The following is a 17,345-nucleotide window of genomic DNA, read 5'->3' on the forward strand; positions in this document are numbered from 1 at the left end:
ATCTCAGCCTGAAGGCTCTATTATCCCATTCACTAAAAAACTCTTTAAAATTTTAGGAGAAATTTCTGCTAAGCATCAAACAGTGTCCAAGAATACAACCAATGAGCTTCTGCATTACCTGGGCATGGTTTGGTATAATCTTTAGAGTGTCCTGCCCTCCCATATCATGCCCACAAAACATCATTCTCTGGATGCACCCTTGCACATTGCTGGGGGCAAGAGAGAGGGAGGAATTCATGTTTCACATGCCTCTGAGCACTGTTCAGAGATGTATCACCGGGAACACTCCACTGAGATGTCTGGTTGTAGAGGCGCAGCTGCTGCAGGCTGTTCACCAGGTGGTTGAGTCTCTTCCTCTGCTGGTTGATGATTTCCCGGTTATTTGCCAGGGTGTTGAACAAAGTCTCTCGCTCAGGGACTATCAGACGCCTGCAGAGATCAGATCAAGAGACAGGGATAAGGACCACTCTGTGCATCTGGGTTGCAGGCAGGCAAGCAAACACCAGTGGTTTAGTGGTTCTGGCTACTGAAACTCAAGGTCAATCACCAAAGCAGTTCAGTTCATTTCAAATACAGATTTCTCCTTTGAATATGCTGTCAGTTTATTTATTTAGCTCATTTGCCTTAAGATGTTTTATCTATTAGAAATGTTTAATTAGCTGCCATCAATGAATTTCTGCAAAGCTTACAGTTATTTTCTATAAGCACTATTTGCACTATACAAGGAGACAACAAACTTGTAACATGTATGAAGCCAGAGCGTCTGAAACTATGGCTCCCATTAGGTGTCTGAGACAAGCTCTACTCCCACAAAAAAATCATACTGTTAAACAGAAAAAGATCTTTGTCTGTTGATTATAGACTAATTCCCTATTCACAGATATATTTCTGTACTCCAGTTTCCATCACTTACTTCTGCTTTCTCTTCTGTTCCAGGTGCCGGTCCCACTCCAAATCCAGAACGTCGTTCACATCCTGAACAGCAAACTTCACGTACTGGTGCAAGCGCCGGATTTCCTGCCATGCAAAATAAAGTGAGCTTTAAATTCATTTCAGAAATCTCAGTTTCAGTTGAGGAAGATGAAGATTCTTTGGGTTCATTTAGTCCCAGCCATAGAGCGCTTGCCTGTATTTCTGCCTGGAAAGTTTTGCCAGCACAACAGAACCCAACATGGTGAAAATTTATGTAACAATCAATAGGGTACACATTGTCCAGGGTTCGCCCTGGACATTTCACCTCAGCTCTCAACTAAGAGTAATACTGTCCATAATATTTGCAAAACGCTGCCAGGTCTTTACAAAAATGATTTTACAAACACCAGGCATTATACAAAACAATCCTTATTTCAAATGCCAGTTCCCGAACATGAGTCATTTGGTCCCATCTTACAACACTGAAACTTTTAACAATTATAAGTGATCAAAGCTTTGCAGGCTGCTCACACGGCTCTAGAATATTAACATTCACAGACTATGATTCATGAAAGCACTCACAAATGCTCACACCTCCCACATAAAGGCAAGGAATTAATTTGACTTTTATAGGTAGGAAAATAAGTAAAAAGCAAGGACAGAGAGTAAAGTGACTTATCCATGACCACACAGCTGCACAACTGCAGCAGCTATGCCAGAGACCTCTGGCCCCAAGCTCTGCTCCCTAAACAAACCCAGAGCTCAATCTCATTCCTGTGATCCTTCCTGCCTGGCATGGCATGACCCTGCCTTGAACTCCAACCTTGTAAAATGGAAATGGGAACTGCAGTTGGTTTCAGCTCATCTCAACAGAATGTTCACCTAAATAAGATGAAGCAGCCAAGGAACACAGCTTGAGAACAATTCCACTGCAAATGCTTTCAAGATACAAGGAATTCTAGTGCTACCTCTCCAACCTGAAAGCAAACCCAATCCTGCTGTGGGCTTAGTGTTAAACACTGCCAAGCCCAGATTTTCTTTCCCCAGCACCTACTGTGGCAGCAATTCTCTGGATACCAAATTGGTAGAGCTGGACATCAGAAAAGTCTCAGGGTCTTGAAAATTTTATTGAAAACTAAGACACAAAGCTGCCTAAGGGAGCTTTTCTCACCCAGGAGAATGGGGATGATTTCAGAGTCAGCATACAGCCTTCTCAAAGCAAACTTCCACAAAGTTGACCCAAAAGCTCTCTTATTCCATTCAAATCCACTTCCACTTCTCTCCCACTGTGTTCTACTTTCCTCGTGGTCCTTCCTCTACACAGTGAAACACATACTTCAAGATTATCATCTCTCTGAAGTCACAAGTGTAAGCTTTAAATGTCAAAGAGACATGCTGGACATCAAAGCATGCATGCAATTAAGACTGTGAATCAATCAACAGAATCCAGGTGAAGATTAGAGATCAGACATAAAAGAAATTACTTTGTGTCAGCTGATTTCTAATAACTGCATGCATGTTCTTGATGGCTCCTGCCACAAAGATGACATTCAATTATGCCTTCAACCTGCCAGTCAAACCTCTTGAGGGGAACTTATCAGCGGATAAAAGACCAAGTATCATTTGTAGGGTACATTCACTCTATTTTGCTTGAGGTTATATAGCCTTCATCACCAGAGCTGTAACAAAAAGTGCTTCACCCCTACTTTCTTTCTTGTCTTTGAAAGCTTCTTTACATACTGCTGGTTATTTTCCTTTGTGCCCCAGCTTTCAGAATATCATTAAGCTTTATGCTCCACCATCCATGAAATTAACCACACAATTCTGTAAGTCATAATAAATCATCAAATTGTTCCATAAGGCACTTGCTGAAGATAAAAATAATTCCAAGAACTCTTCTATAAAGTGTAGGAAAAAACCCAACATTCTTTTAACCGAAATCCCTGAGCAAACACTACAGGCTGAGAAGGAACAGGATGTCAAGAGTCACATTCTAAGATTAGAATAGACTTGGAACTCAGGTGAACTACATCCCCTCAAGAAGGAGTTTTGAATCATCACTGCAAATGGCAAGAACAGAGAGGAGCTTCAGGAGAGGATTTCCAGCATCTCTTGCAAACTCGTGGAAACCAAAGCTCACCACACATTTACTAGCTTACTTACTGAAACAGTAAATACTTAGGGCAGAACAACAATGCTAGGAACTTGCACACACAAGTGTAAGTTTTATTTAAAGCTCTCTATCAGAAGTTGGCTGACATGATTCATACCTGAAGCTGTGCTTCACTCTTGGGATCCAAAGGTTTCTTATAGAGCAAGTGTAAATACCCCGAGCTACGATTCTGTTCGTTCTGTTCTTTAGCCTCTTCTACCCCTGCAAATCCCTCCAGCAGGGTTGTCTTCAGAATACTGATATCTCCATGAAGTGACTGCAAAAGTGAAATAGAACAGATGAGACAAGGTTCAAGGTAACATTTTCTACTGCCATTTCTAGCACAACCGTTTCTTGCCATTTCTGCAAGTATCTGCCTGAAAGCACAAAGGCAAAAGCCACCTGCTCATTAACACAGCAGAGTCAGATGTTCCATCTACAGTTCAGCTGTAAGAGGTTAAGGAGGAACATCAGGTGAGGAAGAGTCACTGCTGGTTCACAGTTTGAAGATAGCCTGCTCACCTCTGTTGTCTCTTTAATTTCCAAGAGGAAGGTGTGAAGATCATCTGACTCAGTTCGCAACATCTTCATTTCCTCTGGAGTTCCAACTTGGAAACAGGCTTTGGAAGTCCGGGCCTTCAGCTCCTCCATCTCCTTTTGAAAATGTGCAATCTGCAAGGCCAAGTGGAAGAAAGGGCAGCCCTGAAAACACAGCAAGGTCTGGAACAAATGTCTCAGCTCTTGGATCATGCCTCAGCTACACCATAAACACCAGTCACTTTGCAGCCAAAGCAGGAAATTCTTCTTGAACATTAACAGGAAAGAATACTCCATCTTCTCAACACAGTCACTGAAGATGACTGAACAGAACACACAAATAACAACTAGAGGCTGATCATCTTAGGAAAGATTTCCATTCTGATTCCTAAACTACTTACAGACACCATCAGAACACACCTGAATGGAAGTGTTTGTGTGGCAGTATGAAGAAAACTGCTTGAAAATCTTACCTCCTCCCTGATTCCTGCTATGACAGGGTCTGACTCCTTCCACTGGTGGGTCTGTTTCTCTAAAGCTGTGCTGGGCAGTGCTGATTTGCCCTGGGGGGGAAAAAAGACAAAACCAAAACCAATATTAAGGACATATCCATTGCAACGGGGAGCTCAGAATACTAAAAAAGGCCTGGTGTTAGAAACTCCATTCAGACACCATACACTCTGATTATAACATAGGTCAAAATATAGCTCTCTATATGCAGAGACATGCAGAGAACATTTTATAGAACCACAGATTTGCTACTGTTTCAAAATCAGAACTTAGCTAATTTTTTGACCTAAGAACACTAGTTCAGTCCAAGGAATTCTAAGCAATTCATGGGCTATGAAAAACATTCACCCTCCAAAGAACCCAGTCAAGTTCCTGTTACCTGAGTAGAGCTTGGCTTTGCTGCTGACGGGGTGATTTTGGGTGTCTTCTGTACCAAGGGAGCTGAAGGAGTATTTTGAGCAGGGCGTGCCACTGGAATTTAATCAGAACAACAGTAATTGATGAACTTATACAAAGCTTGAGGAAACTGGCTGTGATCAGAAACAATCACCACTATCAAATCCAAAAGCAGTAGTGCTATGGGCCCCCATGCAAGAACACACCTTCCTCAGGTGCCTTTTCACTTCCATTCAACTTGTCTTGTGACTACTTTGAACTCTGGTCAATGCAGATGGAAGGTGAGGCATTGATTTGTGTGGCTGCCCAGAAACATTCAGAGCACTGAAAATGCCAGAACTTCTGGGCGAACTTAAGCAGCTGAATATAATTATTTCACATATGGCTCTCTGAGAAATAGAGCACAAATGGAAAAAATGCTCAGTTTCAAGACAAAGTGATTCACATTATGATGGTGTGCTAATCAGGAGGGCCTCTGGAGCAGGGAAAGCAGCAGGAAAAACAAGCAAGAAACCAAAGGAAGCTCCCTGTGTCCTAAAACTTTCAGAATGTTTTTTATAACGCATGATTCCCAACAATAGGGATCAGACTCCTACCCGTGGCAGGCACAGGGGATGAAGTCTTCAGTGATGTGGTAGGAGGGGCTGCAAGGGGTGTGGACTGGCTCAGAGAACCTCCAGGAGCAGTTTTGGAACTGGTTGAGAAGGAAAACATTGTGGAAGTGCATTGCCCACTGCTGCTCGTGGGAGAAGAGGTGTCTACAGCACTGAACCTGCAACAGAATGAATAAATGAATGAGTGAATGAATGAATAAATGAATGAGCATCCCCTGGGATCAGCAACAACTCAAGCTCCAGATACAAAATCACGAGTGTAGCTTCTGGAGATAGTGGGAAGGAGCCATTCAGGATAATTTCTGAATACATGGAACCACAAAGACTTCTATCTTAGATACTCCCATGAGCAAAAGCTAAATACCTGCAAAAAATACTACCCTGCTTCAAATGCACCTCATCATTTTGTTCCAACTATAGCAAATCTGAGCTGCCCTTCAGTGTCATCTTCAGAGTAATGCTCAAACAGAAATTCTGCAAGAAAATATGAATTTCTATTCATTTGCAAACTCAGCTCCTCAAGGCAGCCAATTTAAATATTCAGCCAATTCACTGGTGTATCATTTGCTTTATACACAAAATATAAAAAGCCCTAAGATCTCCCATCAAATTCTGGTGTAGTAAAGATTTTTCTAATTCAAAAATAATCATTTAAACCATCAGAAGTTTCTTATGATGCATTTATATGAAAGTTCTTCTCCTTAAAAAGCAGCTCCAATTAATATAGCTCTGTGTTTTAAACCACTTTTTCTAAAAATAAAGAGCAAGTCTCAGGAGTTGGAGGGAAGAGTGAGTACATGACATCTGAGAACACTCAAACCCTTTTTGCATAGTTTCTAATCAATATTAAATTTTTTTCAGCAAGTGTGAACAAACTTTGAAGATTCCAGATCCTGTGCTAAGTGAGAAGGGGCCATTTCAGAACAGAACCAAAAGGTCTGGCACCTTCTCTGCTGAACACAGAGTGGCAAAGCAATCCATCAGCTGTGGCTCCAGCTTCCTCTCAGACTGGGGGTAAGGAACCTTCAACAAACTGTCAGAGAAACTTGTGCTATCACCACCCCACTAAAGCAGTCCCAGACAGAAGGGATTTCCCAGCAGTCCTTAGCCATGATTTGCATCAAACCAAAGGATGGAATCACTGTTTGATGCCTATGAAACAAAGATATAGAAACCCCCACTAAGTCTTTGGCAATTTATCAGTAAAATTTTTGGCACTGTCCCTTGACTAGTACCTATGAACATAACCTCTGGCATGGGAAGCACTAAGGATTTCCACAGCCGTGACACTCTTGGATAAAGAGGGGCTTCCTCAGTGCTTTTCTGGGAATTTGAGGAACTGTTGTCACAGCGAAAAGCCAGACACCCTCTTCAGAACTACCATACATATCCATGCCTGCAGCAATTTAACAAGCATCCAGCCCCTGCATTCACTGCTGGAACTATTTACTTCTCATTGAGGTTCACTTTGACTGAAGAAGCTGAAGGTGTAAAAGATGACTTCTGTGCAGTAGGTGCTGTGGAGAGCAATGGCCCAGACGAGTTGTCTGCAGCTGGTTTAAAGTTCATGGACCCAAAAGGAAAAGAGGTGGCAGGAGCTGTTGTAGTGCTGCCTACAGAAGCAGGAGTCATGGATGCCTTGGAAGAAGCAGAGGAGAAGGAGAATGTTGCTGCTCCAGTCAGAGCAGGAGTCTGGGCTTGCTTGGAGGTATCAGTGGTAAAGGAATATGGTGGAGGATCACTGCCGGTGGAGCCAGGAGTTTTTACAGCTGAGGGCATGAAGGAGAAAACAGCTGCTCCACTTCCTGCTGGAGGCTGATTTGAGGCGGGCACAGTGGGAGCAACAGCTGGTGCTGTGTCAGGCTTTAGAGAAGTTGGAGGAGTGGTTGGACTTGCGGCAGTACTTCCTGCAGAAAGACAAATGGGAAAGGAGGAGGCTCATTTGGCTGCACTAATGGCAGAAGGTATTGCAAGGCCAAATCTGTTTGATAAGGACAGCTCAGCACTGCTTCTCTCACTGGACAGTGAGGAAGAGAGATGGCAGAGCTGGGCTTGCAGTCCCCAGTCCCAGCAAGGGATACAGAAACTGTACAAAGTCACGATCAATACAACAATTTTTTCAGATTAATGTTGTCTGCAGTTTCCTGTGAAAAAGCTTCACCTTCCTCCATTGATTTTGATGAGGTTCTTGCCATCTCAAATAAAATAGGCAGTCAGCACACAAGTTAGCCAGCACTGCAGGAAGGCAGGCTGCCAAACAACAGCATTCTGGCGGGGGAAGGAGAAGCAAATTTGGGCACAGGGAAGAAAATGGTGCATTTGCAATTATTTCTCCATTAATGCAGACAAGCAAAACAATCATCTTACCTGCCTACATCACACTATACAGGGCAACACATCTATAACTCAAACAAAACTACTCCTCTTCACCTGCTGACACAATTTTCACAGTGCTGAAGAAAGCTTTAAATAGGATTTAAATAGAGTTTTGTTTAAATAAGATTTTTCTGCAGTCAAACACCTTAGTTCATATCATCATCTCCTGTGGCAAAACTATGGAGGAAAACCATCACCTCTCTGAAGTGTGCAGGCCATGCTCAGAGCTGGGCAGAGAGCCTCCTAAAACTGGTTTGGCCCTATTCCCCAAAGGCTGATTGCATAGGGAAATCTAAATGCACAACCTGCAAAGTGCCTGAGATCCCACAAACAAAAAAGTTTCAAGGATGGACTTCACGACCTTAGAGGTCTTTTCCAAACTAAATGATTCTGTGATTTGGTGAACAGGACTAGGTAATTTCACACTCATGTACAAAAGACAGAGAACAGTCCTGGGAGCTCAAAACAGCCAAGAACTGCTCCCCATTATCACTATAAAGAAAAAATATGTTTTCTGTGACCACATGTGTCTGACTACTGAACTGACAGATCAGTATCACAAAGATCCACAAATCCAAGTGTTCCCCTAAGTCCCTGGAGCACTCACCTGCTGACTTTGGAACTCTCTCCCCGACCAACTGCAGTGGCTCCGGGCTCACAATAAGTGACCTGACTCCTGGGTTTTGGTTGATCATGTGAAATGGGCAAAGCACACCATCCGTAGAGAGCAGGATCAGAACTGGAGCTGGAGGAAGGATCTTCTCATCACCTGCCAGAGACCACACATATAAGTCCTGCAGTCAAAGCTTCCTATTCTGCTCCTACTGGAATTGCCACCTTCATGTGACTTTCTTCACACAATATTTCTTACATTTCTACCCTCTTGCTTTCATTTGCATCTTTGTTCCCTTGTTTCTCTGTCAGTGCTCAGATCTTTCTTTATCCTTTTGTATTCCTTTATGTTCCTGACTTCATGTTTCATAAAAGGGTTATTTGACAACTGAATGTCATCTCCTGAATGACAAAAACCAACTTTCACCCATCAATTCCCGTGCCAAGCTTTTTCAGATTTTGAAGCAGTCATTTTTCCTCACTGATACTCTGCTCTCTCCTTCAATTCCTTTCAGCAATCCCCACATTCCACTGGGTCCTGTCCCTCATTAACATTCATATGCATAAACTACAAAACAGAATTGCTACATAGGAAGCTTTTTAACTTTAAAGAAAGCCAACATCAAACAAATATCCTCGTGATCTGAACCACTGATATAAAATACTTGTGGTTTTATGCAGCTGCTTTGTGAGTCTGCTTCAGTACAAAAATTCTCAGAACAGTTAAAGGCCCCAGAACACTCTCTGTACTTCTATAATTCTGTAATGGTTTAACTGTGCATAATTACACGTAAAAACCCAAACCCAACACATGTAGAGTGCAGGAAAAATCTGCTATAATCATGGTGCTTTGTCCGTAAGGCAGCACAGTGAACAGCCATTTTTCTTTACTATTGGTTCTTCAGGAAAAGCATGCTAGGGAAGTGCAGTTTCCACTTGGGAACAAGTTCCAGGACAAATCAGGTTTCTCTGCAATCTAAACTTGCTGTGAACTGCAAAGCCAATTAATGTGTAGCCAAACCCTTGTGTCAGAACACAGGGAGTGTGTTAGCAAAAAGCTTCTCCACAAACCTTTTTAAAAACTCTGAGGCAGCACAATACAGACTTTAAAAAATCTGTCCTGACAGATTTCTTAATCCAGTAACTGTACAGATTAACAGAGAAAAGGCTTCAAATTCAATTTGGCATTCAAGTACAATGTTTGACCTCAATTCCCTACTGTAGGTTTTTTTTCAGATAAAGGTCTCGGTTAACTGGCACCCTCCTGTGCTCTTCAGGAACTCCTGACTGCAGTACCTTCTACTCTGCCTGAAGGCATCTCTATTTCCATCTGTCTCTGGCCTTCAAGGTAGAATTCACTGAGATACAACACAATAGCTCAGATGTAGCTTCAGACTTTGACAGAGTACTTTGAAGGGCCTTCAGGCAGCACAGAAGGTACAGCAATAATGCAGCTGAGATGTAGAGCACAGCAGGGTTTAGGCATTACAGACCCTGTGCTGAATTAAAAACTACGCATTCACCTCAGCGATCTTTGCTGTTTCTGGCTTTGAAACCAACCCACTTTTCCTTTAGTTCTATGCAAATGTACTTTATGCAAAACAGTTCTGCAAAAGGACACAAGTGACAAGAATAAAAAAGAACACCTCACGGGCAGCCTGAAATCCCCAGTGTTAGAACACAACTCCTTTAAACTCACTAAAATCCCAGTTCTGGGGACAGATGTAACTCAGGAGCTTTGTTTGCCATGTCTGTTGGTGTCATATCCCAGGATGCTGAGAGCTCCAGGAAAGAACTGTGTTTAACACTTTGCCACTGAACCCTTACACAGAAGTAAAGCCACGTGCTGTGGGTATGGTATTAAAACAGCAGCAGGTGCATTGGTCTGCCTTTCAGAATGATCTCCCAGAACTATGAGCACAAGGCTGCCCCTCAAAAATATCAAATATACTGAGATTTTTGGACTACTCCACAAGAAAGACTAACAAGACGTACTGATCACAATGGGCATGTTACTGGTGTAGTCCACAGCAACACCAACGGGCAGAGTGTCATCGCTTTTATCTGTCAGAGGAAGTTCTGCTCTGCTGGAGTCCTCCAAAACCCACGATTCCCAGTTCTGCAAAAAGTAAATTTATTGTTACATCAACTACTGCTTTCCTGTGACCAGCCCTCTTCAGCACTCCAGCCTACAACAGCTGAAACACCAGCTAGAGAGTATCTACTTAAATTTGTCAGATTAACAAATGCTAGAAATATCAGGGTCCTTCACAGATTTGTGTGTGACTTCTCATGTATCACTGCATGTCAGATGTCAGACATTTTTAATGCTTAACTTCAAATGATGACCTCATATCAATCACTTTATTATAGTGAGTTTGACCAAATTTTGAGACTGCCAAGTGAATAATGAAAAACAGACTTCTGGTACTTGGTTCACAATACATATCTCTCGTTCATCTAAGAATTAGCATCAGATTCTGTACAATTTAGAAGCTTGTTTAATTTTGGGAAGTCTTAAAAAAATCATTATCTCATTGTATTCCTGGTCTTATATAGGTTATACTTGGGGAAAGAAAATGTACACTGCACCGATGCAAGACAAAATATATTCCACAAATGGAATAAAAATATTACCTGATCCCCCTGCCTGGCAAGAATGCTGACTTCTGTGGAAGCTGCTGAAGCTGCCAGAACTAGATCCCTGTAAGCATGGACACAAACAGGTTAAAACTAACATGACAGTCCACTGCAAGGTCTACAAAAAGGGGGAACACAATCTATGGAGAAGCCCTGACCCCTCAGACATGCATACCAAGGGAAGGAGTTTGCCATGACTCCTGCCACTCACCATTCCTCAACAAAATTGAGGAAGTAATGATGCTGTCTCTCAGTGCAGCTCGTGTAGCACGGCTCCATGAAATTCACAAACTTCTCTGGTCGCTTCTCTTCCTTTTTCTGTAAGATCAACATTGATAATTTATCTTTCAATGCACAAACCAAGTAATCTCCCTTAAATTTGACAGTATCAGGGCATACCAATAATATAATAATTGAATCTCAGCAGAGAACAGATTACTCATTGATTTTTCAGGTGGATCCTACTTCCTCCACTTAATTCCCCAACCTCAATCCCATGATTTACAGCAGTACCAAACTCAAATTCTATGTGGTGCCAAAATCAACAACAAAAGCAACTTGCCATTGTCATGAACAAGCAACAGACATTTGTGTCATTGTGACTGCTACCACTTACAGGCAATATGGCTATGACCACTTGTGGAGACATCTCCAGTGTCCCATCAGCCTCTGCATACACTATGGCAAAGACATACGTGCCAATCCAAAGTACATCCAAAACTGAAAGAGAAAGCAAATACCTCAGCCAGAAATGCTTTATAGTAATACTTCCCTGTTGATTTTAACTGTGCACAGCACACAAAAGGAAATTACAAACAAATGGCAACTCCTCAACTACCAAGCTTAAGAATTACAGAAAATCACACTAATTTCATAACCAGTGCTATAGAGCTGCTATAAGTAAAGACAACAGGGGGAAGAATGAGTAAAACACTTTTAAAGAGAAAACAAGTTAAAAAGTAATAAAAATATGCACCTTTAACAGGATTGTCTGAGTCATAAAAGGGAGGACAAGGGATTACTTTCTTCTCCTGCAGATTCTGCAAATAAAACAACTGTTAAATAGACAGAAAAGGCAATGAATAAATCCAACTGCAAGTTTTGCAGAAAGCCCAGAGAACTGGTTTAGAACTCACCCATTCTTTAACAATCATGGGCCACTCTGAAATCATTACTTCAATGACCTGTGCAAACCTTAAACTAAACCAAATACTGGCCTAAGACACTTGAATATTACTGAAGCAATTGGGTAGCATCACATGGCTCACATCATGTGCCACGTAACCAAATTCTGTAGTTTGTGATACAAAAACCAATCAACCAACCGGAAAAAAAACTAACCAACAACCCAAACCAACAAAACACCATACTTCAAACTCCCAAAAAGTCATAAGGCCTTAACACTACCAATACTTACAGGCAGATATTGCACTACAGTGCCATTTTGCCTCCCTGCAGCCAGTTGTTTTCCCTTTGGGCTCCAACACACTAGGAAAAAAAAGAACTTCATTAGCCCTAAGGAACTGGAGAGTTACAAGGCCCCACAAAAACAGGACCGATAAACTAAAACTGCTGTTTTTTTCCACTGAAAAAAGTCATGAATCTGAATCAAACAGGGTGTCATCCAGTCCCAGAGAAGGCAAGACTACACAGGTCAAAACCCAGCAGGTGATGATGCTTATTTGCATGTTTTCCTAGAAATGAGTCAAGCCTGAGACAGCACAAACCACAGGTGGGCAGCCTTAGTAACTCACAAGACTCAACTGCTGCAATCAACTGGGAAAGAGTAATTCCATTGCAACACAATTTTCTCAGTCTCACTGAGTTTAAACTCTTCCTTTTTGTGAAGAATTTTAAGAAACCTCCTCTTGAGACAAGCAACCTGTGTTTATACAATTGATGTCTACTTTTCAGTGTCCAACATTCTGAGTGCCCTCCAAGGCTGCCACTCACCAGATGTGACAGCAGCAGAGGATGGGAGTGTGGCATAGACCTTCACAGAGTCTGTGACCTGCAGGACAGAGATGCTGCCATCGGACAGGCAGATGGCCACCATGGTGGGACTGGCAGGGCTCCACTTCAGGTCGTTGACCATGGCTGCACTTCCTGAGTCCTTGGCCAGTTTGTGACAAGCAAATGCATGTTTCTGCTGTTTTGTCTTTTAGGAAAGACAAATATACAAGACAGTCAAAGTGGAGCACAAAACCAAACTCTCCTGAAGTCACAGTTCAAAGCAGTTTCGACCTGCCTATAAATTAATGTCTGATAAAAACAAGCATATTTTGAACAACTCCTTTACAAGGCAACCCTCACAGAGACAGAAAATCCCACCCCAGCTACACCTCTCCTCTGCTGTATTCTAAAAAAAACCCCAAACCCACTTGGCATATGCTGTACCTGATTTAGGAATGTGCGGACATCAAAAAAGCTGATGAAGGACCCGATCTCACTGGACATCATACAGACAGACAGGGTGAGGTTGTCACAGCTCAGAGCCAGGTGCTGCATAGGAAACTTCATGGGAACCAGAGTACTCTGAATATTCTCCACTTAAAACACAAAAGGAAAGGAAGATGGAATGAAGGGAACAAATTTAAATAGCAGGAATTGTTCTTGTAAAACAATACAACGAATTTCTAAAATAATCCTCAGTCCCATGAACAGCAGCTATCAAAGGTAACACGTAGAAAAATGGAATGAAAGCAAATCCCTTCATCTTTATCAATACAATCTTGAGAGCTGCCAAATTTCTAAGAAGAGAAAACACCACTTTCTTTCCTCAGTAACCTGAGTAATAATAAGTGGAATGATTTTTGGCTTTATTTATGTATGCAGAGAGTGGAACAGTTACTAAGGGGATTGAAAACCATTTTGCACTCAGGTGGTGGAACAGTGGTTGCTTCTCCTCTCCTGGACAGTCATTTAGTCAGAGTGGGTAACTCAGTGTGAAAACTCCCTCAGTGTGTCCCTCCAATCACACACATCCCTGACACATGGACAAGCTCACAGCTCAAAGAATGGCTACCAACCCAGCAAAGAACGGCTACCAACCATTGTTCCTGCCTCCCCACACAAGAAAATGTGGCAATTCAAATGCCTGGCAGAGAATGGCAAGGACTGTAGCATGTATAAAAGCCAAGAGCTCCATGTCATAAACCCCTATAAACCCGTCTCTGCCAAACCCATGAGATTTAAGCGTGTCTTACCAATTTTATTGGGATCTTCTCCCAGCTGTTTCTGCATGAGAAGATCTCTGGTGTGGAAGATCTGCAGGCTGGTCCCTCCACCAGCAAAGACCAGCCCATATTTGTTGGACACTGCGAGGAGGCTGGAGCGCTCCTTGGGAAGATCATCAGGAGCATCAAAGATGCGAACCTTCTTCAGTGCTCTGAACTGAAAATCCTGTTTGAGAGAGTTGGGAAGAGGCTGTTCACATGCTGCCCAAGAGGAACAGTTTACTTTGGTTTCTCTAAGACACTAAGTGCAGGAGCCTCTCCACGAGAGCTGCAAATCCCTGCCACGCACCCAGGCAGCCTCTGGCCACTTCATCACATTTTCTGCCTCATCCATGAAAGACAGAGATCCCACCATTTTTTTTTTTTTTTTCCCTTTGGTTAAATCTCACTTGTACCCAGTGCTTGTGTTCATAAAATCTGCCTAGGACATCTGACCTTCTCAGGAGCACACCAAAACCAGCCAAGGGATACACAGGAAAAGAGAAAGGAATAAAGAAAAGACGGGACAGGACTGAACAGAACTTGCTGCTACAAAGCACACGTTTGCTAACCTACATGCCAGTAACTCCAGTCAATAACCTGAGTTATTCCCAAATAACTGCCACTAAATAAGTACATCCCTGCAATCTGAGGAGGATGTAGGAACTCAGAAAGTTCAGCAAAACAAACAGCCCAATTACCCTGTTTTTGAGGGCAGAAGGCAGCAGGGCAAAGACCCATAATCACTCCAGGAATCTGTTCCCCCATCTCCCTTCTTACCCAGCCTCACGGTAACACTGGGTGACACAGGACAGGCTAGGCTGGCACCACACAGCAAGACTCCAGCTCCCACTGCCCCACATCCCCAAACCAGGAGATCCCAGCACGAGGCATGCTGACAGGAGGACTTAGAAACATATCACTCTTCTTCCAAAACAAGGTTCCTCCAACTCTCCTTCATCCCTGAAACTGCTCGAGGCCAGGCTGGATGCGGCTTGGAGCAACCTAGTTTGGTGGAGGATGTCCCTGCCCGTGGCAGGGGCTAGAACGAGATGAGTTTTACGGTTCCTTCCAGCCCAAACCATTCTGTGATTCCCTCCCAGGCATTAAACACCCTTCTACACCAAGGCCACGCCAGCCTTCCCTTTTCCACCCCACAGGCTTGTACCACACTATACTGGGAAGTCCCCAAATATTTGAAAGCCCTCAAGATTGGTGTGGCGTGTCCCCCACTGGAGAGACTCCAGGCCCGTTCGGACGCAATCCTGTGTCATGTGCTGCGGGACGAACCAGTCTGAGCAGGGAGGTTTGACCAGAAGACCGACTGCGGTCCCTTCCAGCCTGACCCATCCTGCCGCTCTGTTCCACAAACACCGCAAGGATGTCTCAAAAAGCCACGCCACACCCCAAGCCGACCCTCCCCGTCTGTCAGCCCCACGGTGCCAACCAAGCCTCCCTCAGAACCCACCATCTCTCGCAGCCCAGGCCGAGACTTCTCCAAGCCCCGTTCCCCTCCGGCTCCAAGCCAAGGCCCCCCCGGCCCGAGTGAAACAGCCTGCCCACCCTTCCCCCCGTCGGACCGCACTCACACCCCCGCTCTCCCCGTGCCTCACCTTCATCTCCCGCTCGGGAATCACGTCCATGTCGTCCCCCATGGCGGCCCCGCGGCCGCGGTCCCGCCGCCCGCACCCCGCTAGGAAAGCCCCGCGCCGCTTCCGCTTCCGGCGGGGCCGCTCTGGCCGCGGCTCTCGCTGCTCCGGGTCCTCCCAGCGGCTCCTGCCCTACAACGGCCGCGCTGGATAAACCCTCTTTGCGCGGAGTCACATCGGGAAGTGTCTCTGACGCCATGGAGTCCAGCCTGTGACCGGACAGCACCCTGTCACCCAGCCCACCGCACTGAGTGTCGTTCCTTAAACACCTCCAGGCACCGTGACTCCCCCACCCCCCTGCGCAGCCCGTTCCGATGTCTGATCACCCTTTTTGTGAAGGAATTCCTCCCAGTGTCCGACCGAACCCGCCTCTGGCGCAGCTGAAGGCTGTGCGCTCGCGCCCCGATCTTCCCACAGGTTCTGAGGCGCTGGGAGCCGCAGGACGCCCGTGCCCCGCTCCGTCCTGAGGGGACAGATCCCGCTGACCAGGGATGGGCTCCGGCCGAACCGGGGATGGGTTCTGGCCGAACCGGGGATGGGCTCCGGCCGAACCGGGGATGGGTTCTGGCTGAACCGGGGATGGGTTCCGGCTGAACCGAGGATGGGTTCCAGCCGAACCAGGGATGGGCTCCGGCCGAACCGGGGATGGGCTCCGGCCGAACCGGGGATGGGTTCTGGCTGAACGAACCGGGGATGGGCTCCAGCTGCACCGGAGATGGGCTCCGGCCGAACCGGGGATGGGTTCTGGCTGAACCGGGGATGGGCTCCAGCTGAACCGGGGATGGGCTCCAGCTGAACCGGGGATGGGTTCCGGCCGAACCGGGGATGGGCTCCAGCTGCACCGGGGATGGGCTCCGGCCGAACCGGGGATGGGTTCTGGCTGAACGAACCGGGGGTGGGTTCCAGCTGGTCCAGGGATGGGTTCTGGCTGAACCGGGGATGGGCTCCGGCCGAACCGGGGATGGGCTCCGGCCGAACCGGGGATGGGTCCGGCCGAACCGGGGATGTGTTCTGGCTGAACGAACCGGGGATGGGTTCCAGCTGGTCCAGGGATGGGTTTCGGCTGAAGCGGGGATGGGTTCTGGCTGAACCAGGGATGGGTTCTGGCTGAACCGGGGATGGGTTCCGGCTGAACCGGGGATGGGCTCCAGCTGAACCGGGGATGGGTTCCGGCTGAACCGGGGATGGGTTCCAGCCGAACCAGGGATGGGTTCCAGCTGAACCAGGGATGGGTTCCAGCGGAACCGGGGATGGGTTCCAGCCGAACCAAGGATGGGTTCCAGCTGGTCCAGGAATGGGTTCCAGCTGAACCGGGGATGGGCTCCAGCTGAACCGGGGATGGGCTCCAGCTGAACCGGGGATGGGTTCCGGCTGAACCGGGGATGGGTTCCAGCCGAACCAGGGATGGGTTCCAGCTGAACCAGGGATGGGTTCCAGCGGAACCGGGGATGGGTTCCAGCCGAACCAAGGATGGGTTCCAGCTGGTCCAGGAATGGGTTCCAGCTGAACCGGGGATGGGTTCCGACTGAACCGGGGATGGGTTCCAGCCGAACCGGGGATGGGTTCCAGTCGAACCAGGAATGGGTTTCAGCTGAACCGGGGATGGGTTCCGACTGAACCGGGGATGGGTTCCAGCGGAACCAGGGATGGGTTCCAGCGGAACCAGGGATGGGTTCCAGCGGAACCGGGGATGGGTTCCGGCCGAACCGGGGATGGGTTCCGGCCGAACCGG

At 45.8% G+C, this 17,345-nt stretch overlaps 1 protein-coding gene across 3 annotated transcripts in view; it reads right to left on the reverse strand.

The window, feature by feature from the left end:
* The window catches only part of NUP214 (nucleoporin 214), a 38,844-nt gene extending 23,110 nt beyond the window's left edge, over positions 1–15,734 (reverse strand). For 2 of the 3 annotated variants that reach the window (XM_068211220.1, XM_068211219.1), the window contains exons 1-19: positions 15,578–15,733; positions 13,956–14,151; positions 13,147–13,298; positions 12,703–12,907; positions 12,167–12,237; positions 11,726–11,789; positions 11,366–11,469; positions 10,961–11,067; positions 10,747–10,813; positions 10,105–10,228; positions 8,105–8,266; positions 6,572–7,028; positions 5,104–5,279; positions 4,491–4,582; positions 4,075–4,164; positions 3,587–3,736; positions 3,183–3,341; positions 914–1,017; positions 250–429 (exon numbers count right to left, since the gene is read on the reverse strand). In XM_068211220.1, the coding sequence (XP_068067321.1) occupies positions 250–429; positions 914–1,017; positions 3,183–3,341; positions 3,587–3,736; positions 4,075–4,164; positions 4,491–4,582; positions 5,104–5,279; positions 6,572–7,028; positions 8,105–8,266; positions 10,105–10,228; positions 10,747–10,813; positions 10,961–11,067; positions 11,366–11,469; positions 11,726–11,789; positions 12,167–12,237; positions 12,703–12,907; positions 13,147–13,298; positions 13,956–14,151; positions 15,578–15,619 (2,702 nt within the window). In that variant the 5' untranslated portion in view covers positions 15,620–15,733. Of the gene's footprint in view, positions 1–249; positions 430–913; positions 1,018–3,182; positions 3,342–3,586; positions 3,737–4,074; positions 4,165–4,490; positions 4,583–5,103; positions 5,280–6,571; positions 7,029–8,104; positions 8,267–10,104; positions 10,229–10,746; positions 10,814–10,960; positions 11,068–11,365; positions 11,470–11,725; positions 11,790–12,166; positions 12,238–12,702; positions 12,908–13,146; positions 13,299–13,955; positions 14,152–15,577 lie in introns of all 3 variants that reach the window. The other variant, XM_068211221.1, reaches the window with a different exon arrangement.
* Positions 15,735–17,345: the final 1,611 nt, after the last annotated feature.

The sequence above is a fragment of the Anomalospiza imberbis genome, chromosome 21 (genome assembly GCF_031753505.1).
Source record: "Anomalospiza imberbis isolate Cuckoo-Finch-1a 21T00152 chromosome 21, ASM3175350v1, whole genome shotgun sequence".
Classification (NCBI taxonomy): Eukaryota; Metazoa; Chordata; class Aves; order Passeriformes; family Viduidae; genus Anomalospiza; species Anomalospiza imberbis.